Raw genomic sequence first — 22,130 nt, forward strand, 5'->3', positions numbered from 1 at the left:
GAGTGCTGGGTAGAGGATCTGGAGCAGTGTGCTGTGAGCTTTTAGAGGGAATACCCTGGCTGCACTTAGTCACTGACATCTTGACATGGCCTGTTTGGTACCAGTGACATCTTCAGCCCGGAGCAAGCTCCTCTGAAGTGAGTTCATACCTGATGCTTTCTTTGGGGAACTAGGAAGAACAGAGTGAAATTCAGAACATTGAACTTCCTGGGAGAAATCCCTTGTCATCCTTCAGGCTGCTTTCTATGTGATTCTAGGATTTGCGTGTACCTTGCAAAGGAGTCAGCCTGCCTTTCAGTGAGGATGTATCTGTTCTCAGATAAACAATGTATTCTAAAAATTTGCAGTGAGGAATACTGAAGTTTCCATCGAGTCACAGACTTAAGTTAGCCCAGCCAAAAGCCACCATCATCACCCCAGCTAAATTATCTCAAGATAAACAAACTGGACAGAACTAATTTTGACTTCCTTTACTTTTCCAAGTGATAGCTTTTTAAAGTACTCTCTCATGATTCAAAGCTCAGGTCAGGTCCAGACTGCGCTGCCAAGGAACTGCTGTTACCTGAATTGTACGTGGTCTGAGTATTCTTCACATTCCATTAAAATGAGTCTTCAGTAAACTTGTATTAGAATAGCTATAATAACTAGTCATTAAAAAATCATGTATTTTATTCAGATTTGTTTACGGCTTATAATGAACTAATATCCTTACATATTTTCATTATGAGAAGATTAGAAATTGTGTTCTTCATCTTTGCAGAGCAAATCCCCATAATATCTGAGATGACCAAGAATTTACTTGCAAGCAGCTGTTTTATTTGCAGTCAATAAATCTGTTAGACGTAAAATCATGGTAGTTCCCCAGTACAGGAGGTACATGGACCTGTTGGATCAAGTCCAAAGGAGGGCCACTGAGTTGTTTAGAGGAATGAAGTACCTCTCCTGTGAAGAAAAGCTGAAAGAATTGGGATTGTTCAGCCTGGAAAAGAAATTTAGGGTTGATGTAACTGTGGCCTTCTAATACCTGAAGGGAGCCTACAAAAAGATGGAGAGGTACTTTACAAGAGCATGGAGTGACAGGGCAAGAGAGGAAGAATTAAAACTGAGACTAGGTTTAGATTAGATATTAGGAAAGAATTCTTTACTGCGAGGGTGTGTGGAACAGGTTGCTCCAAGAAGTTGTGGATGCCTCATCCCTGAAAGTGTTCAAAGCCAGTTTGGATGGAGCTCTGAGCAACCATGTTTAATGGAAGGTATCCCTACCCATGGCAGGGGGGTTGGAACTAGATAATCTTCAAGGTCCCTTCCAACCCAAACCATTCTATGATTAATTCTCTGATTTTATGATATATGTAATATTGTTACAACATATTCATCAGTCAACTATTTCTGACATCTTTGTGAGAAATCATCCAAGAACTTGCAATCTCATTAATATCTATTTGTCTAAGTTAATATAGTGTGAATAATTAGATTTTTTAGATAGTAGAGGAACAAGTAATTTTGCCATTGAAAAGTGTGTTTGGGTTCTTAATCATTATGCAAAACCTGATTCCACAAGAAAAGAAAAAGTGAAACTCACAAAATCATGTGTGACTGGTCACATGGGAGAAGGAGTGCGTCATTTGCAAGACTTTAAAATTCCGAAAAAGGATGTGAAGAAGAGTGGCACACTGGTTGATTTTTCAGTTATTTGATTTAATTTGAAATACTTTTTCAGAAGATAATGTATTTTTTAAGTCAGCACAGATACTGAAACATTTTCATCTGTGTAAGTGCCATTAGAGATACAGTATTTGCCAATTATTTATGAACTTCCTTTGCCATTTCCGCTCCCCAGAGTTCAGTTTGTCTCTGCCATTGTGGCTTCCATCCACTGATGTGGTTTGCCCATCACTGCATGAGAATCAAGGGGATACAAGAAAATAGTGGTCTCTTCTAAATTTGTGGTAGGATACTCAAATCCATTTATTGCTTTTGTTTGCAATGTTGTGGTTAATCAAGGGACAGCCTTAAGGAAATCATTATTGACAATCAGCCAGGAAAATGAACTTTATAATACAGTTTATCAGACAGGTCTTTAAAGTGCTGGAAGCCAAACCATCCCCATTACCCTGCCTGGGCCAATATGGCAATCAGGGAGAAGTCACTTCCCTTATATCCACTGTTTAGGGAAGTACATTTCCTGTATCACAAGTTTCATTGCATTTCAGGGTATGAAACATTCACACAGAATCCTTCACAATGGTGGAGACTTCTTAGAAAAAGCAATAAGGAATTAAATGGGATCATCAGTGTGAGCTTTTAAACCTTGCACTTGCAGGGGCTTCCCATTTGGATTTGAAAGGCTTCGTCAGAGACATAACATTACCCTTCAAAAAGTCCCGATGCATGGAAGGAGTGGAGGAGGCTGCCGCCGCAGGAGGTGAGCAGTGAAGGCAGCCGGCAGTTCTCCACACATCTTGCAGCAGGCATGATTCTTGAATTTGCAGGTGAAAGTGGATGTAAATTGCTCTCCTCTGCACTCTTTCATCTCTGATTATAATAAGCAATCAGAGTGGCTGAAATGTTGCCTTGCTTTCTAGATGAAGCACCTGTAATACTATTTTGAGCTCATTTGAATGCTAATTTGTAAGAGGACCTTTAACATCAGAAGTGGATTCCATACTTGACACATAACCGCCTTAAGCATACACATCTATGTAATAAGTGTTAAAAGGTACATCAGCATGCACCTGCAAGTGTCATAGAACAAAAACATAATAGTGTTGGGGATTTTCCTCTATGTATGCAACACATCATGCCTCATGTTCATGGGTTCACAGATCTAAAAGAGACAGAAAAACTTAAAAACGTGCTCAGTCTGCAACTCCTAAAAGTTGCAAGCTAAAAAGTTTGGATAAGAACATAAGAACTAGTGAAAATTGAAAGGCTTTCCAGTAATTTATTGTTTAAGGACATCCTGACTGTAGGAACATCAAGATTGCCAAGGCTTTGGTATTTAGCATTTCATATCAAAATATTTCCCAAATACTCATATAATTCTTTTCATCTTGATCTGTTTTGTTTCTAAACTTTTTTTTTTTAAATTGGAGCACCAAAGTAGTCCGCTAGAGGTTTTAGAGTTCATCTTCCTTCTCAAAAATTACCTAATAGAAAATACTTTAGTAATTGATATTGAATACTCTGAAAGTTCTTTCTGTAGACCTGAAAATAATACCTTCAAGATATTTCTTGTGAAATAACATTATCTAGAGTCTGGGCACACAGAAAGAGGTGGTCTTTATCACTGGAGAATTTTTATTACTGTTCAACTCATTTTCTGGATCACTTATGAATAGTTTAACAGAACACGTTCCCAAATGGTTCTTGTGGGATTCATCTAGCAAGTTCTCTAAAATGAACACCTATTTCCTGTCTTCCATAATGCGTAACTTGATGAGCTCTCCAACTGCTACCTCATTAAGGAAAAGGGCAGCAGCGCCTCTTTTGTATTCAGTAGGAGTGTATTGGGAACATCTGTCTTACTTAGTCCCTTGTTACTTTATGAATCCCAGAGAAGCGTATGCCTGAAAGAATTATCAGATCTCCTTCACCCTCATGTGGCACTGCTGCCCAGACACTTCAGTCTGAGAAGTATTACTGTGGACAATTCTGGCACCTGTAGATTTCAGGGATAGGAAGCAACTGAACAGGAAATTAGAGGGCCACAATTTGGCATTTAGTGTCAAAATCATGCCTAAATCCTGGGTGTTTGCGTTCTTTTGCATCTATAAGCTAAGTGAGTAGGTTACCCAGATTGGGAAAGGCTTCAAGGTATCTTTGTGTAGGCACCTACAATAGCAATTAGGCTGTGAAGTAATACCTACATGGATCAGTGGATCTGTTCTCTAGGCCTGTATTGGGAAAGCATCCTTTATCAAGTGAGTGGTTAAGCAAGTGTTCATTTTCAAGTGTGTACTTGCAGCCTTCATCATGGAATTTAGCTCAAATATAAATGAATTAATTGCCAAAGACAAGCTTCAGGATTCTTTGTAGTTAAAATTAAGTGTACACATTAGACCTCTTCTGATGGATTGTTTCAAAATACAAGTATTTTGTTCTTCTTATGCATCAAACAGCTTAGACATGAATTTTTCTCTTCAGAATTTTCTCAGTGGTAAAAATAACTCTTTCTACCATTTCCTTCAGGTGACCAAAACTAAAGTCTTTAAAGTACTTGACTACAAGGGGGATTTACTTTTATTTCAGTTCAGTAGTGTGTAGCAAATAATTCATTCAGAGCCTGGAGAACCGCAAAACATTTCTTTTCATACAAGTCCCTCTTCTTAAAAACAGAGCGTCCCTTGCAAATCTTGTGATACAAGTGATATTTATTCCTTGGAGAAAAAAAAATGTGTTCCTTGAGGTTTAATATAATCATATTAAAACTTAATGAAAGAGAAGGAACAAAAAGGTGATAAAGATATTTAATTTAAATTTTCCTGTTTGTGCATTTTAAATAACCATTATTGGTTTTTATTAAGCACAGCTTTTGCGAACACTATATACATAACAGATATAAAGATGAATGTTTGCTGATTAATAAGAATTGTTGATAAATAAATTATTGTCAGTTTATGGAATTCTTAGCATAAATACAGTTAATCTTGTTTTCAAGATGACTGATAATTTGTCATCAGCTAGCTTATTGAATTACCTAAAACATTAGTAGAGTGTTCTAGTGTATAAAACATTTGTATCACTTTAAGGTGACTGTTCGTGCTCTCTCTCTCTAAAAAAAGGATTAAAATTTATAAAACTGTTGGCTCCAAACTTAATGAAATAGAGCAAGATTGGTGTAAGAGAACAAGTACAATTATTTCTGGAAAGTAAAAATGACAGCAGAGGAAAAGAAGGTATATTTTCCTCCAACCAGTGTAAATGAAGTTATGTCTGCTTTCTTCAAATGATGTTTCTCTTCTGCCAAAGGCTTGTTGCTTTATTTTTGACGTGGTAAGCTCTTAAAGCTCTTAAAATGTCATCAGCCATTATTGTATCTCGGTACTCTTCATTTTTTCAAATCACTAAATAACTGTATTTATTCTTTTGAATGTGGTGATTTGGCATTGGCTGTCAGCAGCCTGGGTGTAGTTGAGCAAAACCCTATATTATAGTGAAGAGCCTTTCCTTAAGGGATGGTGAAATCTGGGAATACAGTCTGTGTTCATTAGTTTTGATCCTTTTGTGCAGAGACCCATACTCAGTAGTAGCTGTAGCAATCAAAGTTTACACTGTGGCAGAGCCCAAGCAATTGTTTATACCCTGAGAGAGGCACGGTTTTAATCTAGCATTGGTGGAACTAAGAAGTGCATAGAAAGCACCAGATGTGAATACACCAGATGTGTATTTAGGTTTAAAATTATACACATGTAGCTGGGAAAGATATCTCAGTATCCCGAGTGCTTTTCAGAACTGGTCATCAGAGACAATTAGTTCCTTATGTTGTGTTTCCACTGACACTGGTGGCCTGTGTCCCAGTAAATGTGGTCTTGCCATCACCTTTTGTAGATTGAAGGCTTTGTGCTAAAACTGTAGCACAAGGAATGGAACCTGCCAGCCTTTCTCTGGAGTGCTCAGGGTCTGCCCCCAGCTCCCTTTGAGCTTGCTGACTTCTAGTAGCCCTTGTCTAATGGCTAAGTGATTTTTTACCTTCACTGCTTTACTTTTTGCCTAGGTTTCTGCTATATCTGTCACTAATGGTAGCAATAATAAAACATTATTCTGTGTGGAGGGTGCTGCTATGGCCCTAGAATAAAAGTGCTGCACAAGGGAGTACAGGGGGGGATGGAAGTGGAGGCAGTGAAAGCAAAGGCATGGGATGGTAAGGAAGGCTCCAGGACTGTAAGGAGGGACTAGGCATCAAGGTCAGCTGCAGGTCATTAAAGGGACAAAATATTGGGATCTGGGTAAAATCACTTCAGGAGTAACAATGGGAGAAAAGAAAACATACACAGCAGGTGCAAAACTTACCATATCTAGTGAATTTGGATGGGAAATGGAGTTGCTAAACAATGGAGAAAGAGCAATATATATAGCATGTTTACATCCTAAAAATAACCCCCTGTGCTTCACAGAGAGAGGAGGAAGAAATTATTGCTGTCAGTTTTATGTGTCTGTAGAGGATTGACTTTGTCTGGATGCCAGGCACCTACCGAAGCCTCTCTATCACTCCCCTCCGCTATTGCAGAGGGGACAGAAAATATAACAAAGGATTCAGGAGTTGAGGTAAGCAGAGAGAGACCTCACCAAATACTGGGAAGGGCAAAACAGGCTAGCATTAGAGACATTAACTGTTAATAACAAAATCAGAACAGGATAATGAGAAGCAAAATAAGACCTTAAAACTACCTTTCTTCCCACTTCCCCCTCCTTCCCAGCTCTACCTCCTCTCCTCCAGTGGTGCAGGGAGACAGGGAATGGGGGTTGCAGTCTGCTCAGTTCACCACAGGTTATTTCTGCTGCTGGTCAGGAAGAGGAATCCTTCCCGGATCTAGTGTGGGTCCCTCCCTTTCCAACATCAGTCAGTCCCACAGGCAGCAGTTCTCCGATAATGCTGCAGAGTGAGTCACTGTTCCATAGGATGCAGTCCTTCAAAGACAGGCTGCTCTGCCATGGGTACCCCACACAGAAACAAGTCCTGCCAGGAAACCTGCTCCAGCACAGGCCTCCATGGAGTCACAGCCTCCTCTCAGGCATCCACCTGCTCCAGTGTGGGTCTCCTCCAAGGCTGCAGGTGGATCTCTGCATCCCTATCATTCTCCCTGGGCTGCAGGGGCACAGCTGCCTCACCCTGGGCTGCACCAGGGGCTGCAGGGGAATCTCAGCTCTGGCACCTGGAGCATTTCCTGCACCTCCCTCTGCACTGACCTTGGTGTCTGCAGAGCTGTTCCTTTCCCATTTTCTCACCCCACTCTTCTCTGGCCACAATTACATCTGAGACATAATTTTTTCTTTCTTCTCCTCAAATAACCACAGGGGTATTAGCACCATTTCTGATTGGCCCAGCCTTGGCCAGCAGCACATCTGTCTTGGAGCCATCTGGGATTGGCTCTGCCAGAAGCTTCTGGCAGCTTCTTACAGAAGCCACCGCTACCAAAACTTGGCCATGCAAACCCAATGCAATATCTTGCATCAAAGAACTCAGGGTACTGCAACTCACATCAGTGTTGTCCTCTCCATGATGAAGCCGTTAACCTTAGGATCCCCAGGGCGGTGGAAGAGTGAGCCTAAAGCCAGGGAAAGAGTCAGCCACTAGAAAGTTTGTTTATGTGTCATTTCTGCCTGCATGGAATTTGAGCTGCAATCATTAGTATGGAACTAAACTTCTAATAAATCTTTGATTAATGGGGAAAAAACCCACCTTCTTTTAAGACATGTTTTTGCCCATAGTAAAAGTGTAACATCTTGTTTAGAGTTCAAGCAAACTACATTGTAACTTGGTTGCAACAAATTGCTAATTAGCCTCTCATAAATAAAAGCATGACATTTTCTACTCTCATTAATTAACACAAAGTCTTCTTCCTGAACCTGAAGGCCTCTGGATTGCAGTGATCCCTAGTTGTGAGCATAAGTTTTAAGATTAACATAATCCTATGAAGCATCTTTGGTGTGGTAATTGTGAATTTCTTGAGGATCTTTGATTTCCTGCGTAAGCTTTGCAAACTTGCAATTCATTGATTGTATTCAATGGACATCTTTGGCTTGGTTAATCAAGGAGCAATTCTAATGCCCAGGTCATTATTATCTATTCTGTTTTAGCTTCTGCTTAGATTTGTACAAATGTAGAAACGTTTCTAGGTCTGTGAACTGTATTGCTGCTCTTAGTTTTCTGGCAGGGAATTTTAGCCAGATTACTAGATCACTAGTTGTTGGTTACAATGGTCACTGTCTGTTGCCTCAGTTTTGTCACATACCACTTTAGTGTGTTAATCTTTTTCCTAAACTACTTTTTTTTCCTCCAAAGAATTTCTATATTTTCTTCATGTAACTTTCATGTCAGGTTTAGGGTTCTTTTAATAGTGGTTGTCTTACCATCACATTCTTCTGCTGCTTAGTCTTTTTTTTCCTCTTCACCTCTCTAAACAGAAAGATGATCTAGGTGTGGTTTAGTACCACCTGGCCATTAAGATTTTGTTGCATTTCATTATGAAAAAAATCAAGAAATAAAGCACTGAAGGTCCTGTTTGCCCAAGACAGTACTGAATGTACACAATTCTCTACTCCATTTTACCAAGGTAACAATGAAAGTCTTAATGATGAATAAAATATAGAAAAATAATAGTTGTCGTAATTTCCTCTGTTGTAGGTGATGTTCTTTCTCATGCCTGCATTTCATAATGGGGTCTCTGAGGCTGACTGCAGATGTTGTACTTGCACTGTCTTTGCACTACTATGTGAGCTCTCTTCATGTACTCACCACCTCCATCTTCTTTATTCTTCTTCTTGGGGTGAGAATAACTGGTTTAAAAATAAGAGTCAAGGAATGGCTAAGGTCTTTTAGCTTTTTTCTGTACTCTACCAAATCTCTTTCCAATGCCTCATCCATTATCAATTTTTTTCTCTTTTCTTTTCTTTTTTTTTCTTTGTTTCTCTTCTAATGGGACCTTGGACCTGAAAGTTTTTTAACTCCAAACCCAGTACCCCCAAGAAATTAGTTCACTGTAACTTTTAATACAGTCAGTGTGGCAGACAACATTTTGATTTTTTTCATTTATGTCCAGATTAAAAATGAATAGGTTTGCATTTGTCAAACTGCATGCTCATTAATTTTCTTCTGTAGCATTGCCCATTGATCTTATGAATAATGCCTGTGTAGCAGCTGCCCTGTGATTATCATCTTTGCTGGACTCTGCATTATGCTTTTCTTTGTAAACTCTTGCAAGATATGAAATCCACTGCAATTCTCATATTGTTTCTGAAGCACCCATTGTTTCTTTTCATAACTGTATTTGTTTAATTATAGGAAGTTCTTTGTATTGTATTGATGAAATTTATCTCTGAGATTATTCCTGCTGCAAGTTCCATTTCTATTCTTTGATATCCTGTTATTTCAGTGTTACAAGGACACTTTTGATTCACCAATCTGGACTGTGTAACTTTGTTTTCTGTGCAAACTTCATGTCTTTCAACTTATTTAAGTATTTTTATTCAAGCATTTTGGCCAGGCTTCCAGACAGAAAGCAGTTTTCTGTCAACACATCCTTTTGAAATGTTAAAAGTCCTTTTACATCCAGAGATAATTTATCATTCTTCTTGGCCTTTATGTTCCTATTACTCACATGCTTCACTTTTGCAGAGGTTGGTGCTCCTAATATTTCTGCTATAGGGTTTTATAAGTAGTTTTTCCTGCTTTAGTCAACTGGAAATTATGAAATACAGTAGATGTTTCAAAATGCCTGTTATCCTTATGAGGGAGCGAGTTATAGCGCCATGCATGTTGAGGGTGGATGGACTTCAGCACTGTGTGACACACTAAGAATGAGAGAAAGAAGAGAGAATGAAGGGAATGAAGGAAACCTGAAGCACACTTTATGAGGGGACCTGGGTTGTGTCACTCTTGAGGAATGAAGGGAACTGGCATGCAGAGTAGAAAAGGATCAGGAGGAGGGCAGTTGTCTCTGGAGGACAATATGTGTTTTCTCTGCTATGCTCTACCCACACTGAAGTAAAACATTGTCACCGTGAACTAAGAAGCTGAGAGTCAGTAGTAAGAGTGGTTGCCATCACTAATCCAGAAGCCCAAGGAATCCCCTTTCCTTTTATACAGCAGAACTGATCAGGTCGCAGGTTTGTTGTTTTTCTACCCTAAGATCCAGTGCCTGAGACTTAACTGCATTTTGATTCAGTGAATCCACCAGACTTTCAAAGTGCATCCACTGTAATTCATTTCATGCCTCCATGAGTAAGCTTAAGCAGTTATCATTTCTGTGCTTAGGCTGTGAAGGAGCTTGGCTCCTAGGTGGACACTGGCCAAAGGTGTGCAAGCTGAACAGGGTCTAGAAAACTGCTGGACATGATGTAGAACATAAAATATGCATGAGAATCTGCCAAAAGTTACAGGCAGCACCATGGGGAATACCTGAACCTCAGAGGTGATTAAGGCAGAGTTACATGAGAAACAGGCAAAGTCCACAAGTAATCGCATTGGTGCATTAGAGGCCATGCCGTGCAAGGCCATGAGCACCCAGATAACCTTGTGAAGAACACCATAAAAAATAGATTTATTATGATCTCACTTATTCTGTCTTAATGTAATAGGTGCTGGAAAGTCTCATAATCTATTTCAGTCCTTTCCAGTCCTTCATGGGGTATTATTTATTAGTGTTTTTGTTTGACTCAGAAGCACAGTTTAGAGGAGAGTCTCCTGATCATTCTCAATTCCCATTATTTAAAGTGAGCAGAGCTCACAGGGTTTTACCTGAGCTCCTCTCCTACGTAACTAAATCAAGGTTGGGCTCCAGAAAGGCTCTCTGGCTTCTAATGGGAACTCAGTTATTGCAACCAGAGTACAACCAGTGGGAGGAAAAGCCCACTACTGTGCTACACAGGGGGCAGTACTGTCATCCTAAATAGAAGCAGTGTGGATGTTGGGTCAATGGCACTGACCATTTTGCTGTGCAGTTGGGATGTGCTATTTGCTAAAGAAGATTTGCAAAGGTGTTGTCCGTGTGCTCCTGGGAGGGCCTGTTCATCTGTGCTGCACTTGGAAGGCTGTATTAGCTGCCAGTAGGTGTCACCTGCGATACCAACGAGCGTCTGCCCAACAGTGTGAATCATGTCTGTTGTTAGCTTGTTAGATACCTGATACCTGTCATACAATTAAATGTAAGGCTACAGTCAGTCCCCAAATACTCTGTCATATTCAGTGGCTTTGGGAAGGAGAGTTTGGTACAGTGCTCACATGGTCTGTGGGTTCTTACTCATCCATAGTTTTCCTTAATTAAGTTTCATTGTCTCTGTACATACAGTTTCAACAAAAGGAGCATTATTTTGACATTTTTCCCTGTGATGGGAAGAGATACTGTGTGAAAATTCAGTCTTTAACCCCTTATGTTCCACAAAAAGAAACCTCATTAGGTATCCTCACAAAGAAATTTATAGTATCTCACAGCCTCAGCCTATGGCTTCCAATAGCTATAGAAATAAGCGCCAAGTAGTGACAGAAAGCATGTGCTGAACCAAAGAGGCAGGTTATAACATGATGCTTTTTAAGAATGAGTTTGTTCGGGAGCTAAAAGGGAAACATAATTACCATTGTTACCACCAAAGAAGCATATTCCCGGTATGTGTTATAATTTCATGTTGCTGATGTCTTAGCTGTACAAAATCCTCATCAAAATAATAACTGAAACATTATTCTTTTGCTTTTTGTACATCTGAAAAAAAAAGGTCCAATATCTAAATTCTATGTTTATTGGTAGTCTTTTCCTGAAAGATAACTTTTGGGGCTTTCTGGCATTTGGGGTTTTTTTCATTGTTGTTTTGGTTTTTTGTCCCCCTAAGAATCTTAAAAAAGCAACAGGAAGGAAACTTCCACCAATCACTAGTACATGTCTTTATAACTATTAAAATTTAATTCTACTGAAGACTCCATACCAGTTTTTTTTGCAGAAGCAGTAATCAAATGTGTGATTTTTTTTTTCCCAGAAAAGTGAAAGGTACTGTAACATCTCATGATGGACTTTTATATTATGCTGTGATTCTTATGGACATTCCAGTGAGATTTCAGTGATAAGCTAAAATGCCAAAGATAATTTAACTGTAAAAATATAAATACAGTAATTTCACGACTATAAGGCGCACCCTTTTGACTAAAATTTTCCCTTGAACCTGGAAGTTCGCCTTATAGTCCGGTGCGCCTTATCTGATGGACAAAGCGGCAAAATTTGCCAAACCGGAAGTGTGAGCTGTGAGCCGTGGGGGGAGCCGGAAGTGCCACGGCAGCCAGCTGGGGGCGGGCCCGGAGGCCCGCGGCACCGCCCCTGCCAGGTGGAGGCGGGCCAGGGGGCCCGAGGCACTGCCCCTCTCGGGTCCAGGCAGTCCCGGGGCCCCATGGCTGCCGGGTGAATGTGGGCTAGGGGGCCCGCGGCACCCGCCTTCCCGGGTCCAGCCAGTCCCGGGAGCCCATGGCTGCCACGTGAATGCGGGCTAGGGGGCCAGCGGCACCCCCGCTCCTGGGTCCAGGCAGTCCCGGGGGCCCATGGCGGCCGGGTCCAGGGTGGCCCGGTGGCTCGCGGCACCGCCCCTGCCAGGTGGAGGCGGGCCCGGGGGCCAATGGCTGCCGGGTTGAGGTGGGGCCTCATCCAGCAACCGCATGGGGTGAGCTGGGGGCAGATCCTCGCTGCAAAAAAAAAGTGCGCCTTATAGTCCGGTGCGCCTTATGGTCGTGAAATTACTGTACTGAGACAATTATGTCTTAATTTTTTAGTTACAGTTGCACACAAATATGCCAATTTTCAAATTTTAAACTAAAATAATAGTTCACATTTATTGGATTATGATTTTATCATAATCTGCAAAATGTTGACTTAGCATGGAACCAAATCTCAGGCTTAGGATGTAGCCTTTGTGTATTCTCTGTAAAATCAAAAAGTCCTTGAGGCTGGATCTTCTAACATAGATGAAAAGAACCGAATACTTAATTGTTAAGAGCATAGCATCTTGTCACTGTTTTTAGTAGCAAGCAGTGGTATAAATTAGTCAAGGCTAAAATAAGTGAAGTTAATGTAGAATTAAATAAATTGAATCAATAAGAGTTGTAATCTGTTGTTACAGTTTTTATATCTTAGCTAAATGTTCATAAACTATTATTTTAGAGTATACTAAAAAGCTATAACCTCTTCACCATTTTCAAGCAAATTAGTTTACTTCTTTTTCTGTGATAATGTTTTCTGTATATACGTACATATTTTCTTCTAAATTACATTTCTCCAAATATTTTTGAAGACCGAGAGTTCAACTCATCATTTCTTTAGCATTACTTATGGCTATCTTGTGTAGTAATGGCATAGATTTTTCATTATGTTGTCATAACCAGTGCCATTAACATGATCACTATTCTATGTCTTTGATTTTTGTGGAGCATGTAGGAATATTTTGCAATTTACATTTGCTATCTCAAAGCTTTGTGTAAGAAAGAGGATTGACATTTCAGAACATTACTCTAACATGAAATAGTATTATTAGGGTTATTTAATAGCTAGAAAAGTGGGACCCAAAGGTGGTTGAGCTATATCTCAGTGAGGTGATTCACCATCTGAGCTGGTGTACACTGCATTGCAGCTCCCCTGAACTGGGGCTGGGGCTGAAACTCTGACATCACTGAGTACTGAGAGCAGCTCAGGGGCTCTCCACATAAGAAGCCCATGGATCTGTCAGAGCAAGTCCAGAAAAGGGCCATGAAGATGATCAATGCTGGAGCCACCTTTCAACTCCAAAAAGAGAGCAAGAAAACCAGAGAGGGACTTTCTAAAAAGGCACATAGTGAGGGTACAAGGGGTAGTGACTTTAAATGAGAGTAGGTTTTAAGTTAAACATTAGGAAAAGGTTCTTCACGGTGAGTATGGTGAGACACTGGAGCAGTTTGACCAGAGAAGTTGTGGATGCCTCATCCTCAGGAGTGTTTAAAGCCAGCTTGGATGGGTCCCTGAGCTTTAGTGGAAGGTGTCTCTGTTCATGGCAGGGGCACTGGAACTACACAGTCTTTGGAGCCCTTCACACCCAAACTGTCCTGTGATTCTGTGTCTCAAATAAAAGTCCTAGGGGTTATATTTCTTTGGTGATACAGAAATGGACAGGCTGCAGATATTTGTTGAAGAACCTAAAGAGTTTATTAAACAATAGTGTTCTGAAATGGTTAAATGCATCTTTATTCTATGGGGCTTTTTTTGTTGTTGTTAAGAGCTAAGATTAGACAGATGAACACAGCTTTTCCATTATGGATTTAATATGTCAGTACTTCCTTCTACAGTATTTAGCATTTTCTCACTGTGCTGATTAAAATCTGGTTGAGATGATAATTATGCCGGTTTTATCATTCAAATGCTCAAAATTGATTTTTAAGTTTTTAAGTGGCTTGAACCAGACTTTTCTTTCTCAAAGGATTTAAAAGTCAACATATAGTATGTCCTTCTGTCATGTTGTCTGTGAATGCTAAATCACTGCAAAATTAGTAGATTGCCAGTTCTAAAAATCAAATCCACCCTTTCTTCATAGGAGGAAGAACTAAGGAAAAGTGGAGAAGCCAAATACGCACACTTGAGTGATGAGCTCCATGTATTAATTGAAGTGTTTGCTCCACCTGGGGAGGCGTATTCTCGTATGAGTCATGCCTTGGAAGAAATAAAAAAATTCCTGGTTCCTGTAAGTCACTTGTATCATTCTTCTTTGACAGGTTATGGCTTTGTTGCATTGAGTTTATTCCTTCTTTAGACCAAGGAAAAAAACCCTTCACCCTGTTCTGTTGAACTTTCATCTTTCATTCTTTTGTCCCCGGGAGGAGATGCTAAACAGGCCATGAAGCATCACAACCTATGCCCTGATTTATTTTCTACATTTTTTATCATTTTCATTTGTCACTGTTTTTTGCTTTCCTTTCTTCTTTTCTGGAGGATCTGGTAGATTACTTTAGTTTTCTGACTGCAGACATTAGTCATTTGTATGAGAGTACACTTTCAAGATTTTTGAATATTTAAGTCTGTACAAACATTTTAATACATGTAACAATTTACCTAAATATATTGCTAATGTTAATGAATTTCTTGTGGAGGAAACAGCATGAGCAAAGCATTCCTAAGTCATTTCTATGCACTTTATGACTCAGACCACGGTTTAGCAATCTTCCATCAGCAAGGAGAGTACAGAAATGTAAAGCTGTGAACTTTTTCAGTTCTATTTATACTAAATATATCACTTTCTGAAATATTTACCTTCATGCCTATTGATTTTCCTCAAATTCTTTGAAAATTATTTTTCCACATTTATGCTATTTTCATACTTAAATTTGTCCTAGAATTGAAGCATATGCATGCTAAATATTAAGTGAAGTACTACTAGAATTATGTGCTTTGTTTTCTTTTTCTGCGGTCTGTCCTGAGCGTTCTTAGTGCTCTAAAAATGTTCAGTACTTATTTCCCTTAAAAGGAATATGATGAGAGCTTGTTTCTGGTTTTGATTGAAAAATTGAAGTGTCTGTTCAGGTCTCTTGATAATAATGGAAGGATTCAAATAATGCCTTTTTTAATGAGTAAAAGGAAGCCAAGATAAGAGATGTTCAGGTGAGGCATACCAAATACTTGCATGGCAGAATTTCAACGCCTTTTTTGGTGTGGGCTTCTTGATGCAGGAAAAGGGGAATACATTACAAGTAAAGTATTGAAGTGTAGACTATTTGAATGTTAAATTTTTAGGAGAATTTTTTTTTTTAATTAATAAACTAAGTAACTTAAGATTGTTAAAAATAAACATCTGGAAATTTATTTTAAATAAAAAGGGTTTTTGGCATTAAGTGACCAGAAATGAGCTACATTTTAAACAAGTTAAACCTGTCTTTCTGATTCTTCCGTCTGATCGCCTTATGCATCCAGTTTGAGAACAATGTAAATAAAATAGCATTTAAAATTCTTTGAAATACTGTGAGACAAAAAAGCATTTTCTTTTTCGTAATTACTGACTTCATGTTGAACATAAAATGCAAGGGACAAACTAGGTCCAATTTGGGAACACTGTTAATAAAATACCATTTAAAATTCTTTGAAATAACTGTAAGACAAGTATTTTTTTTTTTCATAATTTCTGACTTCATGTTGAACATTAAATACAAGGGACAAACTAGGTCAGTATTGTAATACTGGCAGAACATTGCAGAATGACATTTTGGCTGCAAGCTAATGGTGAAGATCTGCCAAACCACTCCACTGGAAGAAAATTTATCATTAAGTAACATGTTCCTAAAAAGTCTGATGTGTTATAGCTTAAAATGATAACAGAGCCAATTAAAAATTTGCCAGTCTTTGTTGTTTGGATAACCCTATTTCCAGTTGTTTATGACTTTCCAAAACTTCAGTTTGTTTCTGCAAGAGGCTCCTGTTTAAAGTTGCCTTCTTATGTCCTTTTCATTCTTAAAGAGAGCTCCTGCATTTTAGCATGGTGCAATGATGATGGCACCTGGATTTTTAACATCTATCGTGTCAACCTGGGTGAATAAGGGGGTGTGTGTTTTGGGAGTAGTATTAAAATGTGTTGTAATATTCAGCATCCGTGCAAGCATGTATTTTGTGCGATGCATTATGTATTTGTAAGGATTATCTGTATCTTCCAGCACAAGTACAATAGCTACACTGGAGGAAATATAAAAACAGGTTCCTTGTCGTGACATTTTGAACATGGTTGACAGTGGCAGTAATAGAACCTGTCGTAGAAGGCCACCAAATTTATCAGGTGTAATTTGCCCTTATTGAAGCAGAGTTGGCTGTCACCATTCAGCTCCTCATTTTACATGTGTCTTTGCAAAGCTTCCAGGAGGATTTGTTTCCATGACCTTTCTGACCTGAGGGTGAGGCTGAAAGAGCTGTAGTTTTCTGTGTCTTCCTTATTTCTCTTTTTGAAGGTGAGGGTTACTTTTCCCCTTTTCCAGTCAGTGGGAGCTTCAGTGGACTGACATGACTTCTCAAATTACAATGGGAAGTGGCTTAGCCACTTCCTCAGCCAGTTCCCTCAGAATGAGCAGATGCATCTCGTCAGGTCCCATGGTCTTGTGCACCTTCATGTTCCTTAGATGTTCTCAAGTCTGATCCTCTCCTACAGTGGGCGATGCTTTGTTCCCCCAGTCCCTACCTGTGCCTTCTGTGACCTGGGTGGTGTGGCTGGAGCACTCATCTGTGAACACCAAGGCAAAGAAGTCATTGATTACCTCAGCATTCTCCATGTCCTGGGTAGCCAGGTCCCTGTCTTGTTCCAGAGATGGCCCACATTTTCCCTAGTCTTCCCTTAATCACTGATGTACTTTTCTTGTTACCCTGGCCAATTTTAATTCCACCAGGGCTTTGGCTTTCCTAACATGATCCTTGGCTGCTTGGATGATTCCTGTATTTCTTCCAGGCTACCTGTTCTTGCCCCCATCCTCTGTTGGCTTCCTTTTTGAGCTTGTCCATGAGCTCCTTGTTCATCCATATTAGTCTCCTGTCATTTTTGCCTTTCTTCCTTTTCATTGTGATGCTCACTTCTGAGCTTTGCAGAGGTGATCCTTGAACATTAACCAGCCTTTTTGTGCCCGTCTTCCCTCCAGGGAATCATAATCACTCCAAACAAGTAACAATTGTATTTTATGACTTGTGTTTGTTTTATCCCCTCTGCTTCATTTCAGATTTATAAAGCAATTATTAACTGACTGGTTGCAACATGTTTCAAGGGGTTTGCACTCAGAAATATTGCACTAGATAATTTCCTTTTTAGTCCCTATTTGCAGCATCTCTTGAATTTGTTTTATGGTATTTTGTTGTTTATAAGACTTAATTTATTGCAGCAGTGAATATTGGGATTGCATGACAAGGATAAAACAGTAGAATGTAACAGTTTTATTTATACCAAATCAAGGATGTAATAAACTATTTAAATGAGTTTTCACATTGCTTATGAATCTCGTGAAGACTACATGAAATATTGCCCTCAGAAATTACACTGATCATTGTCAGTGAAACTGAATAATGTTTTTATACCTTATTCAGAAGTTTTAAGGAGACTGAATTTTAAGATAAATGCCCAGAAAACATAATAAGAGAAAAGTCAATAAATGTAGAACAGGACTGAGAAACTGAGGGGAAAAAAATGAACATTTATTAACTGAAGCAAAGTTTTCATTAATACCTACTTTTGATTTAAATGTAATTACTTCATTTTCACCTTCAACCTTACTCAGTAATAGGTATCCATATTTTTACTAGTGAAGATTTTACCTCCAAGCCAGAGTTAGAAACCAATGACTGTCCCATAGGTTAACACATTTCAAAGCTGCAGCTCTGTCTCAGGTTGGTACGTTGGGCTCCTTCCAGCAGGCATTTCAGTGCATGACTGAATCCCAGTGTCTGCAGCCCTTGGCAGCTGACACACTTCCAAAGCCAAGATGGTTCCTTTGCTGTCAGCAGCTTCCATTTTGAAAATGGTTTGATGTCTGTGTGGATGCTGCCAGCAGGACATTACTAACTGGTTGATAAGATTTATTCTGGAACTGACTTTGCTAGTTATTTGGTGGGTTTTGTGCAAAATTAAGGCTTTGTGGGATGCCATATCCAATTACTAGCTAGATAGTCTGCTCCATTTTGGGTTGATGTTTACTTAGTATGAAAATTTGCTTATAATTGAAATATGACAGATCAAAAGACCCATGATTAAGTAGATAGAATTATACTCCGAGTCTTGCAACACAACTGCCTGCTCCATTATTTTTCCATCAACCTAGTAAAAATGAAAACCAGAATGTGCTCCCCAAGTCAAGGTTTTACATTAGCAATCATGTTTGGAACTGATGCTAACATATTGGAAATTATCCAGAATTAGCTATATGGAAAATACAAACAGTGGAGATGCCTAGGAGGAGAATGTGTTTTGCAGATTCACCTTTGTGGCCAACACAGATTTGATAAAATCCATAGGTATCTGACAGCCAAGTACTTCTGGCTCTAAACTGCCAGGACCTAAGGCTGATGTTAGATCTCAGTACCTCAAAATGGGATGCAGGCTAAACAAACAGGAAGGGGACACTGGGGAACAGGGGGAGGGGAGAAAAGTCTAGAAGATTTTCAAGCTTTAAAATCTGCTGATTTTTAAAGATTCATGACTGTTAAATGCAGCCCAGTTTTTTCACTATTAATGACCAATGAAATTCTACATCACTTTTGTTAAATAGGATTGTATAATTTTGATTTATATCCAAACATGCAAATATATTTTCTGAACAACCTCTTAATTTCCATGTAGTAAGGAGCTATACTGTCCTTAGGAGTTCTGTGCTTTCTAAGACATGTTCAATCTTTCTATGATTCACATTTTTATCCCTTTAAGCAAAGCATTTTTATTTGACATGGTTAGCATCCCTTGGGAGAATGAGAGAAGCAGATACTGATCATTCATTTTACGTATGAGTGCTCTGTATTAGGGAGCTATTATGTAGAGGGCAGATTGCAGCTGCGGTGACATGACCACTTTAAAAAGATTGTTTACAACTCTGCAGTCAGATGATCAGAAATTGAAACAACTACCACTTTAAAAACTGCTGTCTAATATATTTGCATACATTATCCTAGCCACTTGTATCTGCTTTAAATTGAGGCATATTGGCACCACTCAAGGGCTGGGAATAAACACGTGGCCAGGTAATGCTGTCCAGTTGATGGGCAATGACTGGTGATCATCTGCCTATACAGTTTTCTGAGGGTATTTATCAGATCAGATCAGATTTTGTTATTAGAGATCACTGTAATGAGGCAACAGGTGAATGCAGAGTTTTATGCTGTTTTTAGTTCAGGCTACAGAAGTAGAAAGTCTTCCAGACCAGACTTCCTTGTAAGTGCCTAAATATCTTACTGACTGTTTAACATCAATCCTTTTATCTCATCTTGTTCTAAAGATAATATATCACTAAGGAAGAAGAGCCTTTCAGTGAAATCAAAATTTACTAATTTCACACTGTAAGTTATTTATACCAGAACTATTTATGAAAAAATCAAGATCTATGAGAAATTGAAAACAAAATTTCGGGCCAGTTTGTTTCAGTGGAAACAATTAAAACATCTTAAAGTATCTTTAAAGTAGGGTTTAATTTCTTGAAGGTCTTTCTCCATCTAATATGGCAAAATGAATTCTTTTACCTCAAACATACATTTACACTATGTATAGGGACTCCTGTATAGTATGGACCAAAGTTACAGATAGTCTGTGTTCATGCAACACACAGTAATAATTCTGTCAGTTTTAGGTATATGACATTTGTTTTGCACATTTTTATTTGCCATCTGAATTTGTTCTGTGTATAATATGAAGTCTCTATTTACATACCATTTCATACTCCATGGTTTTGTAATCTTATGTTTGTTTCTAAATAAGCTATAGTGTGGGTGGGGGGATGCCAGTCTTTTTTTCCTCTTTGAAAGAACCTCAACAGGCAAAATATTTCCCTAAATATGACACTGAGCAGCAGCACAGCTGCATCTCTAAAATTCATCTTTTATGTCTGTCAAAGTAAATAATATACACTTGCACATTCTGCAAAAATGCTTGCAGTAAAAAATAATTAGTACAGTAATTATTTTAAAACTGTGCTAAGGAAAAAATTTAGCAGCTGTTTTCACTGTTCTGGGTTCTGTTTTACCCAGTGTGAAACATCTCTGGCAATTTCACACACAAGTTTTGATAATCAAGGAAATAAAATTCAGGGATTCTGTCAAGGCCTAAAATGTCATTGCACCTTAGGTCTTCACTGCTTTTTTCCATAACATTGCTTAACAAACCAAATTATTACAAATACATTCAAACATCAGTGTACTCAAGAGAGTCATCACAACTTGCAGACTGTGCTTCTTGACTTATCATAGATGCTTAAGTTTTTCCTAATAACAAATACTGGCTGATTGAACAGCACTTGTGTTGTTTAAACTACTTATTTCAAGCTTATTTAAATCTTCCCCTCAACATTTAGGGGTGGAGATGTACACTAAAAATTTTTCAATTTTTCAATTGAAAATTAAACTCCAGTATTTTTCAACTGACTGAATATTGTTTATTTAGTTATTGATATACAGTGTAGATTATTGGTTCTTTCTGCTGTAAAGCTATAAAATTGATAGCAATACAAAGAGCACATCATTCTTCATATGCCTTCATATTTGTGTCATGAAAAGTGGATCATGTGTTGACATGCCAGACTAACAATATCTTTTTTCTAGGGTTAGCACCCAGTTACTTCAAGGCAATATAAATACTTTGCCACATCTTGTGTGGTTTAAGGGCTGATACTCCCACTCCGAGTGGATTAAGACCTCTTTAGATATTCCAAGACTTAGTCTGTGAAAGCAATTCCTTGGTGATCTCTTTCTGTCACACTAAGGAATCAATATAAGAGGCACAGCCTTATTGTCAGAGCCAACCCTTTCAGATCAACCAGAGACATGAACCTGAGCAGGGATTTCACGCTGACCATTAAGCTGAGCATGCTGCTGAGATGTGCTGTAGTTTAAAGAAATATTTTCAGCTTGCTTGGTGAGTCTATATTCATCAGTAATTTTAGGCTCGTCTTGCTACTTCCTTTTCCTAGGGCAGGTTTTTCACCAGTAGCAGATCAGAAGAAATTATTTTGGTGCAGGTGATAAAAATCATGCAGAAAAATTTGAATCCCACATTATGGCTTCTGGTTTCTCTAATTGCTGGTCTGTAATATGTAGCATGAAGTTTGCTGTGGTATTGCACATTAGACTGTTCACCTTAGCAAGACTACCAGACCTTCCTGCACATGTGGCATTTCATTTAAAGCTCTGTGTGTGAGTACAAATTTGGTCAATCAACTCAACAATTAAAGTTGTGTATTTGACCCAGTTAAGAGTCTGAAGCTTTATGGTTTGAAAATAAAATTCCTTGTGGTTCTTGTATAAAAGTAGGCATGGAAAATACATTTTAAATTATTGATTTGCATACAAGGAGTTACTTTGTAATCAGAATTTAAAAAATTTTGCAAAATGTTACATGATCCCGTAACATGTATTAGTATCTTTTTCCTCCCCAGACTCTGTATGGGGAAAGAAAAGGACAATATCTGGTTAAAAGAATAAGACTGAAAGCAAGGAGACAAGAGTTACTTATTTTGGCTCTTTCAAGGAATTGGTTATTTTAACTTTCAGCTTACTTATTTCTATGTTTCAGGTATATCAGCAAAGTGACCAATAGGATTTTTAAGGTTTCATTCTGTTGTGAAAGTACACTTAAATAATTTACATGTCATTTACATTGAAAACCATACTGCAGATCCTACAATGCGTTGGGGGTTGTTCTGATTTTCTTTATTTATTTTTAAAAACAAAGGAAATAAAAAAGTTTTGGTGGTA

The 22,130-nt window shown here is 38.7% G+C and overlaps 1 protein-coding gene across 9 annotated transcripts in view; it reads left to right on the forward strand.

Annotated features, from left to right (window-relative positions):
* KHDRBS2 (KH RNA binding domain containing, signal transduction associated 2) overlaps positions 1-22,130 on the forward strand; it is a 359,637-nt gene that overhangs the window by 157,206 nt on the left and 180,301 nt on the right. For all 9 annotated transcript variants that reach the window (XR_004417327.2, XR_004417324.2, XR_004417326.2 and 6 more), the window contains exon 4: positions 14,257-14,403. Coding sequence is in view for 2 of the 9 variants with exons in the window: in XM_033054296.2 (XP_032910187.1) it covers positions 14,257-14,403 (147 nt within the window). In the remaining 7 variants the exon portion in view is untranslated. The remainder of the gene's footprint in view (positions 1-14,256; positions 14,404-22,130) is intronic.

Source organism: Catharus ustulatus, chromosome 3 (genome assembly GCF_009819885.2).
Source record: "Catharus ustulatus isolate bCatUst1 chromosome 3, bCatUst1.pri.v2, whole genome shotgun sequence".
NCBI lineage: Eukaryota > Metazoa > Chordata > Aves > Passeriformes > Turdidae > Catharus > Catharus ustulatus.